General features: G+C 41.0%; 1 protein-coding gene across 1 annotated transcript; it reads right to left on the reverse strand.

The window, feature by feature from the left end:
• Positions 1-617: 617 nt before the first annotated feature.
• On the reverse strand, positions 618-12,967 carry amer2 (APC membrane recruitment protein 2). The gene is made up of 2 exons (XM_008108009.2): positions 11,708-12,967; positions 618-11,521 (listed from the first exon to the last, which is right to left on the reverse strand). The coding sequence occupies exons 1-2, from the start codon at positions 12,585-12,587 to the stop codon at positions 10,665-10,667; spliced, it is 1,737 nt and encodes a 578-aa protein (XP_008106216.2). The 5' UTR covers positions 12,588-12,967; the 3' UTR covers positions 618-10,664.
• Between the last annotated feature and the right edge of the window lie 691 nt (positions 12,968-13,658).

Here is a 13,658-nt window from a genome sequence, read left to right on the forward strand (position 1 = left end):
GGCCAAAAATAGTGCTTTAAAAAAGCAATGTTTCCAAAGTGTTGTTGAAAGCTTTCATGGCAGGAATCACTGGGCTGATACTGGAGCATGACCATACAGTCCAAAAAACTCAAACTTTGATATTGGTTCAATTAAGATAGTGGGGTAGGATTCTTGCCACAATTCCAGCTACATATATGAAAATATGTCTTCAGCAGTTTTGCACTTAATGGTATGCTTGGTATTAGGTTATTTAGAATCATAGAATCAGAGTTTGAAGAGACCTCATGGACAATCCAGTCCAAACCTCTGGCAAGAAGCAGGAAAATCGCATTCAAAGCACCCCCGACAGATGTCCATCCAGCCTCTGCTTAAAAGAAGGAGCCTCCACCACACTCCCGGGTAGAGTCCCACTGCCAAACAGCTCTCGCAGTTAGGAAGACCTTCCTAATGTTCAGGTGGAATCTCCTTTCCTGTAGTTTGAAGCCATTGGTCCGTGTCCTAGTCTCCAGGGCAGCAGAAAACAAGCTTGCTCCCTCTTCCCTATGACTTCCCTCACACATTTGGTAAGCATTTGTTCAAAGCAGATGAATTTTTTCTTCTTCATTGTCTCTGGGTGAAAAAATAGACTGTACTACTTTGATTCTTCAGTGGTGATTTCTTTAATGTAACACAGACCAACATTAATAATAATAATAATAATAATAATAATAATAATAATAATAATAATAATAATAGGGTGGTGATGGTGTTGGTCTTGTTTACAGTCTTAAACCAACACCATCAATTTGCTAAAGAACAGCAATTAATGTTAAAAAGGAGAAAAAAAACAATTTTTTTCACAGATTACAAAATGAGGGCAGGCAGAAGCACAGTAGACAGCACATAGAATTCACTGTACTTCTAAGGATCAGATCCCATTTCTGCCATCACAAGCTAAATTAAGAATGCCAATGATTGTGTTTGCTTCAAATTGCACATGCTAAACACCAGGGTTAAGTCCTGGAATTGGGTTGCTTGTTAAAACGGAAAAACAACAAAAAGAGAGAAAGACGTGATTGGCATTTTGATCAGGAAGAAAAATAGCATCACAACAGCATACAAAACAGTGTAAATGTCTGTTTAACAGTGAAACAAAGCTTCAAAACTAAGTGGAGCTGTTGATTAGAAGACTGTAGATTCGATTTTCATTAGTGTCAGTCTTTTTAGTATGAAAGTTTCTGCATTTCAGCTTCTGTGACACATATGCAAAACCAAACCTTTCATTTGAGATGAATTACTCCAGCAAAATTATGAGTTTCTGGTTTTATATCACCTGTTAGTTCAAATGCATACCATCTATGCACAGATAGTGAAAGCAATGGGGTGGAGTGATCTTTTAATATTGACTAACTACCTTGATGCTGTACATAAAAGAATGGCTAAAGCTTATTAAGGTAAGAACCATTTTGTATTAAGTGATGCCGAGTGCGTGCCCTAAAGCACTGACCGCATTAGCGTCAATCAGAACAATTAGATCATTAAAGGACAAATTCTATCTTCCTTATTCCCTGACAGCCACTGTAATTTGTACACTTTGGATATTTATGTATTGAGATAAATCAAACATAAGCCGACAGCACTTTCTACCGTATACTGCAAAAAGAAAAAAGAAAAAAAAAAGCTCTTTACAATACACAGACATTACATCCTATACAAAAAGGAATCATCTAACCACTGCATTATTTACTAGTGAATTCTTCAATAGCAATAATAAAAAAGAGCCATACATCATTTGTGGAAGGTTAATAGATTTCAGCTGTTTTGGAGAAAGGAAAGAGGAGCATATTTCCAACAATGAGGTAGCAAAATGGAGTGAATTGCTCATAAAAATCCACGGATGAGGATGTTCATTGAAAGAAACACTACTGATGCAATGTGACATGCGCAAAGCCAGTGCAAGTACAGCCTGCAGTGTACTTAGGCTGCCGAAAGAAAACACATATTTGGCAAGGGGAGGGGAGGAAGGAAAAATGTTCCTGGAAAATACATTTTGCATGGGGTGAACCGGGATGAGCACAGAGAAAACACTGTTGATAGAGAACAAATTGGATGAAGGATAAGCGGGATGTAATCATTACTGGCAGTGGAGCAAGAGGGATGTGTATGGAGTCTACACTGCTGGCAATGAGAAAACACAGCATGGCAGAATGGGAAAGAGAGACCTTTAAAATGCTCAGCTGGTGCTGGAAGGAGACTAAAGTAAAACAACAAGCAGAATCTATTAACAGAAAGATGTCTCTTGAAGAAGGCACCAACATAGAATGCTCAAAGCTTACTAGTCTATATATAGAGGAAGAAGTCTGTGCTGATGGAACATAAACAACCAATAATTCCTTTTACATATAAACTCCACTGCAAGCTGGAAATACTAACAGGTGCTGTTCACAGTTTATTATACAAAATACCCACACAGAAAGTCAGAAATATAACAAAGATGTATAGATGGTAAGATCACAAGATACTGCATGTTTTTCAGCTTAGTCTCATTCAAACAGATGGGGTTTCCTGGGGTACGCCGAGTCAGGGACTGCAAAAAGCAAGCTTATATCATCACTACTGCAATCTTAATCAACTGCATTAAAAGTTGGCACCAATGACAAAATAAAATGGTTATTTGTTTTATTGAGACTCCCATGTGGTTTCCCTTCCCCCCAATACTCTGAAGTCCACTTTTAGCACCATTTTATAATACGTTAATACCCACAATAAAAGGTCATTATCATCTGGGGTTTTTAAAAATCTAACCTTAAGGATGATTATGAGTAAAATACCAGACTGCCGATATCCCAGTCCTCTGCACTTGCTTCTTCTCACTTCTACTACCAGTTAACCTGGTTTTCTTATACCATACAGTACAGTAGAGTCTCACTTATCCAACACCCGCTTATCCAACGTTCTGGATTATCCAACGCATTGTTGTAGTCAATGTTTTCAATACATCGTGATATTTTGGTGCTAAATTCGTAAATACAGTAATTACTACATAGCATTACTACGTATTGAACTACCTTTTCTGTCAAATTTGTTGTTAAACATGTTTTAGTGCTTAATTTGTAAAATCATAACCTAATTTGATGTTTAATAGGCTTTTCCTTAATCTCTCCTTATTATCCAACATATTCGCTAATCCAACGTTCTGCCGGCCTGTTTATGTTGGATAAGTGAGACTCTACTGTACTTGACTTCAGCGATTTAAGAATACCTTACATCTCTTCTTTTAATCTGATGTTGTCTTAGCAACATAAATTAGGAGAAAAAGATGGTTTTAAACCCAATCAGCTCTAGAAGGTTCTGTGAAAGTGCTAGGTAACACAGTAACGCTTTCAAGCTAAAGTAAAACTAAAGGCTAAAAAGGAATAGATGAACTTAAGACTATCACAAAAGGGATTTCTCTAAAATCAGTGGGTTCAGATTTACCCTTACTATTCCTACCATGAAGCCAGGACACCTCGTGTTCTGCCTATTATTATACACAACAACTTCCACTACCAAGGTGTTATACAAGATCATATTTGACGCTAAGGCCCCTTCCACACAGCTGTATAAAATCCACATGGAACTAGATTATATGGCAGTGTGGACTCAGATAATCCAGTTCAAAGCAGATATTGATTATCTGCTTTGATATTCTGTGTTATATGGCTTGTGGAAAGGCCCTAAATGTACACTTGTGAAACAGCCCTGGCTCTCTGGCTGTGCTTATACCATAAAAGATGTATTTTTCAACACGTCAGTCTAGAAAGTATGACCCAAAGCACATGGCATTTGAAGCAACCCTCAGATTGGATTCTTTGGAAAGACTGGGTGTTTTCTCAGGCTATTTCAGCCAAGAGAGTGGAGACAAGGCTTATTTGTTTCACACCCACACAACAGCACAACTACCAAAATCCAACTACACATGTGAGAGATTTGCATTTTTATTTTGGAAGAAGCTGGGGGGGGGAGGAGGTGGTCGGATTGGAATCATGAAATCCCCACTCTTTGAAGCAATTCTCAGAATCCAAATGCCTCCTGCTGAAATAGACTGTCTGCTGTAAATAGGATAATTTATGGGTTTAAGCAATTCACGTTAAAAATCCCCCTCAACAGTAGAATCAGTTTCAAGGTATAGCCAGGTAGAATGCATCTGTAACATAGAAGCAAAGAGCTACTATCCTCTATGTTGTGGCTCCCATCAGCTTCCTACATGGCTACTTTTTTGTAATGGAATTGGTTCTTGTTTTTGTTTAATATGAAATCGTTACATCTTAGGAGACATGAATTGACTAATTCAGGATTTTAATTATGGCATTACACTATAATGAGTGACAATAAAATGAGCAGAATCCATTCTTAGATTATTCTAACAACGCATCTGCATTATCCCCTGCTATCTAAAAAGGTAATGTTATTATATGTGGGCAAATGAATGGTTTTTAAATAGGTGTGGAATATATTGTCGCTACGCACTGCACAAAATATGTCAATCTACAATTTTTCCTCCAACTTTCATATACTATTTTTACTCATATAAAGAAAGAGCAACAGAATTTCACAGAAATAACAATAAAAAATTACTTATAGTACCATTTCCTTAAAAAACATTTTTTTGCTGTTGAACAAATGTCTAATTTCTAAACCAAGTGTATGATCAAATTGCCGCATTCATGCCACCATCTAAACAAAATTATCTTCTTGGAAATGCTGCTCAAAAGGACAATAGGCTTCCTTTGAACCTGGATGTCCCATAAACTTCCAAACTAAGTTATAGTTTTGGCAATTTGGCTTCTCTAGAATAGAAGCACTATGCTCAAATTGCCCTTAGAATTAGACATTTCAAAGACTTTGGTGCAGTATCGTTTTAGTCTAGATAAATAATTCAGTAGAGGCCATGAAAAATTAACCACGGAAGGAATCTTCTTAGGATGTGCTTATGATCAGAAATCTAGAGTCTCTCCTTTTGCTAAGCTAAAGATATCAGGGCAGGGATGTTTACAGAACAATCAGTTCACCTCTTCGATAACAATGATTATGTGCTTGCCTCATAACAGCAAGGCCTGTCTTAAATCCCCTGCATGTGCTTTTTTTCCACTTATGATTCCTAATGGCTGCAGTTCACATGCCATTTATCCCAGGCTAAAGTAATCTGAATTGCACCAGAATAAGTGGATTGTGGACTCCTGCCAATGAGGAAAATGCACGCGCACTGAGATGAGAATAAAGTCTTTGTCTCAGAGGCAGGCCACACCTATGGAGCAACAAACTTTACAGCTATGGGAGCAAAGTAAGATCACAAAGAACAGCTCATATACCATTATAATGGGTAAAGATGTCATTTAAAAAACATATGCCACACAAAATACTTGAACCATACGTTATTACATAATATATTCTAACAACATATAAATGTACAAGGTGACCTGCAAGTGCAAAAGAGTATAAAATGCCAAATACCTGATCTAACATACTCTTTACATATTATATACAGGGTAACAATTTACAAGAGATCATCCCAAGCAGAATTCTACACAAATAAAGCCTTCTTTAAAGAATAAAAATAATGACTTCATTATTAAAGAATACAGCATCTTTGGGACCTGGAAGATCATTTCTGCCTATCAAGGCTGTAGAAGTACAGAAATATCTAGAGATTAAAATGCACATCTCTATAAAATGCCATCAGGATGGTAACCTTTCATGCTTCATTCTTTGAATTCCAATAGTTTACCATTTTTCTCAATCACTAACCTATCATAGTGCCTGAATTTTTGTTGTTCAGTGCATTGCCTTAGGCACTGTTTATATTTTCTAACATACAAATATAATCTTCATATTAAAAATAAAAACATCCTGGCAAAAATTAACTGCAGAATATACTGCAGAATTTAAGAATTCAAAATAATCAGCCACTTAAGGCTGTAATTCTGTGCACAACTGCCTGTAAGAGCCCTGAGGAATAGGACTTGCTTCTAAGTAAATAGGTAATAACAGTGTACTGCACAAAGTAAGTATTTTGTGAATGATTTGGGGCCATTTTTTAAAACACTAGTCTGTTGTATTATGTAGAATGCACATAACTCTGCTGATGGGGCAAAATATGGGCACATGATGAAATACTGGAATTTGCATGAAGGGCACACATTGCACAAAGAGGCAACACTGGTACACATGTCATTGGAATAATGTGCCACTTCCACATATTGTATTTTGCAGCTCTGAGAAGACCTTTCTGCTGCTTCTCTTAAACCAAAGTAACTTGGAGAACTGGATTTCATCTATTACTGGTGCCTGAATGTTCTTCAGACTGCCAGATCTGGAAACAGCCAAGTGAATTCTAAGATTTGGGGAAGACAGACAGGTATAAAACTTCGTTCTCACAAAGCTTGTTTTCATTCACACATACCCAGTGAATGTACTCTGAGTGCCTAACATGTCAACTATGTCTTCAAAATGCAGAATCATCCTTGCCAACAATTTTTTTACATGAATCAATCCATATCCAATGCTTTTGTGGTTAAGAATAATAGCCAAAGTTGACAAAACACATTACTTCAAGTTGTGTTTCCTCTTTTCTTTTCAAAATGTGATTGTCAACAACATATTAACATTGCTAGCAGACAAATGAACTGCTGCCTTACTAGGTGGTATCAACGGATAGCTACAGGTTGGATCAGTTTGAACTGCTTTAAATAGTTAGTGTAAATCCAAATAAGGCAGTTCAGCTGCATCATATGGGTCTACACTGACCCTATAATGCAATTCACAACCACAAATGCAACCACAAACTGCTCGCTTCCCACTTCCTTAACACTTTGAGTCACAAACCAACTCCTTCTTTAACTCCTTGCAGAAATCAGCAATTTCACTTATATGTGTTAAAAGTACAGCAACCTTGGTACTTTCCATCTCCTGTTTATTATCATGAATATATTTCCAAAGGCATACATTAAAAAGATTTAACTCTGTTGTGATATCACAAGACTAAAACCACTGGAACACCATTAGTGTGTAAGGCTGCAACCAGTGTATATGCTTCCCAAACAAAACACAACTACTACTGCTAGTTAGTTGTGCACAAAACAGCTCGTGATTATCAGAAAAATCATGTGAGCATTTCTGGTCACACAATCGTTGTATTATGCAAAACACTTGAACAGGTGTTGCTAAATATGTACTGACATTAACATTGGTTCTATTACTTATGAAAAATATGGTTGTAATGAATTACACCTTAGTGTGCTTTTTCGGCTTTCTGAAGAATATGAGCAAGATGAAAACTAAAAGAGCAAGGAAACAAAATAAATAAAAAATAATTGTATTTTGGTCATAAATGCAAAAGGAACCTTCTCTATGCCTAGAAGTAATGTTTCTGCATCCATGAAGACTACAGATAAGCAAAACATTTGTGAGGAAAATTACAAGAAAAATAAGGTCTCTTGAATCATGGTCTGTAATTCAGTATCTCTGCCCATCACAACATTCTCTTTCCAGCTCAGCTTTCAACACCCTGCATAGCTCCTTTATCTAATTTCTCCTTCGAAGCAATACAAGCAATATTTCAATGGTTCTGCATAAATACCATGCACACAGAGAGCATGACCTTCACTGATGTGAAATTGAGAATAACTGTTATATGCTTAGGCTTTAAATCATTATCCACAAATTATCAAAATTCTCTTTGCACATTATTGCAGCTACAAAAGGAAAGACATTTTGCCTGATGTAGTTTCACAATCTTCAAAGGAAGGGACTAAAGGAGTATGAGCCAATTACCTTCTCCATCTTAAATCTTTTAGAAAACAAAACCCAAGCAAAATTAGGTCAAAAGTAAATCCTTTTTTTTTTTTGGCAAAGATAAGTAATTTGTCAAAACAATTTCACAAGATTTGCTGTATGTACCCTGAATCTTTTATTCTGTCTATGGAAGTATATGTGCCCTTTACCACATTACTAAAATGTGTCATGTAAAATATGTGTTCATAGGAATACACATGCCTGTATAGAATATATTTGTGTGAAAGGGTGCACATGCAACCACTGAAAAATACATTCTGAAAAGTATATAGAATAAACCACTGTTATGGGTGCATTAAAACTGTGGTTCTAAATACAAGTTGTATGTGAGAGACTGACTGATTACAATAAAACTTATTGCCAAATGAAACATCCTGTAACACAGCTTTCTGGGTCTAAGTAGAGCAGAAAAGAATACAGTACATGGAGTAAAAAACGACTATCTGGTTCTTGCTTCCCTCCTCTTTGATAATGGAAGACATGACCCAAACTTGTATGCATCTACAAATCATTAAAGACAATATTCCACTATACACTACAGTCAAATGGCTTGAGGATCATAATCTGTATCTGGATGGCCACAACCAACATATATTGTTGACTAGAATCCAAATTATCTGCTTACTCTTAGAAAAGACATTCTCTAGCCTAATTAGCATTTGTTTTGAACAGCCATATCACTTTTGAAATGGAACCTCCATTTTCAAAAGCAGTTTTTATGTGATATATAAGCTGTTGTTTGGGAAAATAAGGCTAAAGATCCCTTAGGATCATTATAGAACTAGTTCCCAAATTCTTTAGAACTTGACCACTTGAATAACAGCCTTGGCTGAGATTCAAAAAGCCACTTAACTAGTCCGGTATGCCCAAGGGTGTGGTGATGGCTGTGTTTCTCACCCCCTCACAAGCAAGTCACGCAAAAAAATGAACCTTCTTTAAAAAGCAATTTATGATAGCCTTTGGGGAGTGGAGCAGGGTTGTCAGCTGTCCATACTTGTACAAAAGAAGGGGAAATCCTATGGGAAGTTCTTGGGTGTACCTAAAGTTGCTCTTTGGGAACTTGACCATTGCAAATAAATGCGCCTGTCCTTCTCTAAAATCCCATATACAGGTTGCTCAAATACTGTGTAAATCAATGGTATAAAGACAACCTATCTATGGGCGAAATTACAATTCTCACTTTTTCTTGACATGCAGCAATAGTATATACAAAATATACTCTTACATGTATATTTTGTATACTTGCAATTACATAATAAAAAGGTGACAGTAAACAAATTATCAACTAGGTGAAATTTAGCTGATTTAAGTAAATTTAAGATGTTCTAGATCATATAGTATATAGTTCTTAAGATCAAATTTTGATTTTAATAAGGAATATGAACCATTTTCCAGATGTACTGAAACAATACTCCAGTGTTTTTCTATTTTGATTTTTCTAAGCACTGTCATTCCATAGGTCTCAATGAGGCTTTTTCCATTTAAATTGAAAATGGGACTTTAGTTACATCATGTGATGCTGCCACACTGAAAAAAAAATGTCAATACAGTAATCAAATTTCAGTAGAACTGCTTATATTCAAGGGCCATTAAGATGTCTGTTACCTTCATGGTGATAAAACCATGTTTTGGACCAATAGTTTGTGAATTTCCCTCTCTTTCCTAAACTAAAATAGCATTTAAGACTAAATCAAGAGGAGCAGGAAACTAAATTTTAATACACCAAACATATTTAATCTCTTGGAATATATGCATGTATATACACACACATATGTATTCAATGGTTGTGCAGCCTTAGGCAGTAACCCATGTTTTCAAACATAGAAGTGTTCTATTTTTGCTTGAAAACATGGGGTTTACAAAAGGATAGAAAAACCTTGGAGTTGTGCATGCATCTTTTGTAAGATTAACAAGTTGTTTATCCTGCTGGGTTAGAGCTCATATAAAATTCTGCTCTACTTTTAAAGGTTCATAAATTTAGAATTGTAAAATTATCCATCTATAAAAACTAACTTTGCTTCAACTCTAGTAAATACAGAAAGACATTTTAATATAAAAACAGTAGCACTAAAATTAACATATGCATCTATTAATACATGAAGAACAATTTAATGCATAAAATTTTATAGATGTCTCTATAGTGGTGTTTAGGAAAATTATTCCTTTGAACCTGATTATTTTCTGCATCTGAAAAATACTGGTGTAAACATCAGAGTTTACTAGATGTCTTCATTAACCACATACATTAGGGCGGATCCAACACAAACAGACAAACAAAAATATATCTTATTATAGAAATCCACCTAACTCATTATTCTGCTACCTTTCACCAGTTGAATTTTTTGCTGGTTGATAGTACTATTTAAATCTCAGGTTAAATCCCTGGTGTTTTACTGTTGTTGCCTTTATTATTATAATTATTATCATTTTGCTTGACAATTTTGCACATTATTAGAGCAGGCATCATTTTTCAGTATAGGCCAAAAATATTTAAAACAAAAGTAAAATTAAAAAACCCATCATATATGCAGGAAAGCTTTTGGTCCTCTCTCTTATAGCTCCATTCGAGTTGAAGTATTCATGGCACATGTTTGCATTATTGATAATATTCCCAAAGTCCTGCTTCCACAAAAGGCATGGAAAAGTGGTCTCCCAAATGGTTTAGTGCTTCAGAGAAAGATACAAATGTTTAAAAAGTGCCCAAAAGAACCTAGTATCACATATATACTCTATATATGAAGATGGAATTCAGAAGCATGTGTCCCTTATATTCACAGAAGACACGTGTAGATCTCTTCCTTTAGGTGCTGCCAAACCACTTACTATAATGTGTTTCTGTAAAGACTTGCATGATCCTTCGTAACCTCCTTCTATTTTTTGGCACTTTCATGATATGTGGCTGCTTTACCTGTTGTCCCTGCTAAGCTTCGGTAACCGGCCCGCTGTACGAGCACTTTAGAAACGGGTATTTTTGTTCTTGGGATCTCACTTTTGGTTGGGTGATGGTGTGCAATGTGATGGCTGTTACTGGTATCTGGGCCATGGCTGCTGTGTGGTGATGTAAAATGCTTGATACTGATGGGTATCTTGGAGTCCTTGAGTGATGTCGTGTGGGTTTTGACCGGACACGTGGTCGTCACTGGAGACAGTGGTTTGCCACAGGTCCCAGTGGCGACGTCTTCTGCCGAAGTTGTGGTGGCTGTGTTTTCCTCTGGTTCTGTGTAGAGATCGTAGAGAGCATCCCCACTGTAGCTATCCCTGGGAATCACCTCTTTCTGGATATTGTTGGTAGTGTCCTCCTCAGGTCCAGGTGTGGTGGAATCCCAATAGCCCTCATCACCGCTGGGGATAGCTTCCTGCTGCTCCTTGTCTCGGCTTTTCTGGTCTTCTTTGTGGCTGTGGTTGAAACCGACGTGCTGCCCGGACGCGGATCCGTCCTGCACGCCTTTGGCACCGTTGACCTCTTTGGAGGCCTTGGGGGATTCTTTCCCTCTCGATGTCTGAGACAACACATCCCAGAACTCCGGGGCACAGGTGTCCCCCACTTGCTCGGGGCTGGCCATCTCCTCTCCACCCCCTTGGTACGTTAACACACCGCCGACGCTGACAGGCTTTTTGGAGGCCCCAGGAACGCTCTTCTCGCTGCTGCTGCTGCCGCCGCCTCCTCCGCTGACACCGCCACCGCCACCCGCGTCGCCCTCGTGGTCCGCAATAATGTCCCCACATCCTGTAAGAGAGTCAAAGCTTTTCAGTGAAGTCACGTCAGCAAACATCAAACAAATACGGTCAACGGACGGCTCAGAGGGCGGATCAAGACAGGAAGAAGAAGAAGGGTCAGGGGCGGCGGAGGCAGAAGAGGCTGCCATCTGGAGGCCGGGTTCAAGAGGGGGGGAAGGCTCGGTGGGGATGTCACCTGTTATGGCGGCAGAAGCGGCCTTTTCCTCCTCCTCCTCCTCCTCCTCCTGGGGCTTCTCTTGCTGTCCACTCAAAGGTGGCGGTGACTCCAGGCCGCTGCCCTTCTTCACCTGGGCCAGCATCCCAGGCAGGTCCTCTCCCAGGGGGCTGAGCAAGGCGGGCATCAGCTCCCAGGTGTCGTCCAGCTCCGGAGCCTTGTCTCCATCAGAGTCCAGCAGCAGAGACGGGGAGGCTTTTGGTGAACCTTCTCCAGAGGATGGTGGCAACGGTTGTTTGGGTGGTGGCGGCGCCTCCTCCTTGATGCACTCCAGGCTGGCAGTGAGGGAGCCTGGCATGAGGCCTGGGCCATCTCCGCCCTCGCCCTTCCCTCCGACAGGCTTGTGGGTCTCCCTCCTGGACCACCTCATGCTGTTGAAGAGGCCCTTGAGGCCCCCTCCTCCTCCTCCTCCTCGACCTTTAGGCCTCTCTCCTTTGGCGCCTCCGCCGTTTTTCCTCAGGAGGGAGAAGAAGCTGTGCGACTTGCCCACCGCCGCCGAGGAGGAGGGGGACGAGGACGGCGGGGACGCAGGGGCCTCCGCCTCCTCGGCCTCCTTCTCCTTCTTCGCGGCGCCCTCCAGGCCCACCTCGGCCAGGCCGTCGTGGGTCTTGCTCCTCACCAGGCCCCCCGCGGGAGCAGGCACAGGCGACGCCACCGCCGCTCTCTCTCCGCCTGCTCCTCCTCCGTCGCCTTTGCCTTTGCTGCTCCTCACGCCGAAGATGCTTGGCATGGCGCCGCCGGATTTCCTCCGCTTGAACAGCTTGAAGGCGGTTTTGTTCAGCTTCCCCGAAGGCGGCTGCTGCTCGCCCACCGTGGTGGGCTCGGGGGCGCCGTCGTCCATGGCGGAGGCGGCGGAGAAGGAGCCTCGTCGCCTTCCCTCCTGCCTTCCTTCTCCCGCTTCTCCCTCACGGATGACAACCCCGCCGTTGCTGCTGCTGCTGCCGCCTCCCGCTCGTCACCATGGCAACCCTGAGGCCCGAGTCCGAAGCCCGAAGCCTGAGGCCTGGGCCTCGCGCCAGCCGCAGCCCCGCTCCCGCCGCCAACCTGAGCGGCAATCAAAGCCAGCGAGAGAGAAGGAGAAAGGCAGCCCCCTCCCCTCTCGCAAGGCGGGCCGGGGGAGGGCTTATATAACTTAATCCAGCCGGGGCTGCTGCGGGACTGCGGCTGCTCGCCCGCTCAGCATATGTCGGACTGAGGGAGAGAGGGAAGGAGGGAGGGCTGCTTTATTTGGGGCACACGAGAGAGCCCCCCACCCACCACCATCACCACTGCCTTCCCCCTTTGGAGAGGGCTGGGCGGAGGGCGTGGTGGCCGCGCCAGGTTCCCGCCTTTGTGTGCTTGCTTCCTCCTCCTCCTCCCCTATCCCCCCGCCTCTCCTCTTTGTATTCTTCTATTATAAACCTATGATAAATCTTTATTTATATCCCGCTTTTCTCCCTAAGCGGGTTGGACTGGATGGCCTACGAGGTCTCTTCCAACTCTTCCAACACATTTCAAAACAATACAATTTCCCCTCCTTCTATTCTTCCTCTTTTTTTTACTCTTCATCCTCTTACTCATAGAGTTGGAAGAGACCTCATGGGCCATCCAGTCCAGCCCCTTTCTGCCAAGAAGTTTTGTTTTTGTTTTTTTCGTGTCAGGAGCGACTTGAGAAACTGCAAGTTGCTTCTGGAGTGAGAGAATTGGCCGTCTGCAAGGACGTTGCCCAGGGGACGCCCGAATGTTTTGATGCTTTACCATCCTTGTGGGAGGCTTCTCTCATGTCCCCGCATGGAGCTGGAGCTGACAGAGGGTGGGATTCGAACCTGGCAGCTTTCAGGTCAGCAACCCAACCTTCAAGTCAAAAGGCTTTAACCCACTACTCCACCAGGGCTCCTTGAAGTAGTAGGAAAATTGCATTCAAAGCATCCCT

This window comes from Anolis carolinensis, chromosome 3 (genome assembly GCF_035594765.1).
Source record: "Anolis carolinensis isolate JA03-04 chromosome 3, rAnoCar3.1.pri, whole genome shotgun sequence".
NCBI classification, from domain to species: domain Eukaryota; kingdom Metazoa; phylum Chordata; class Lepidosauria; order Squamata; family Dactyloidae; genus Anolis; species Anolis carolinensis.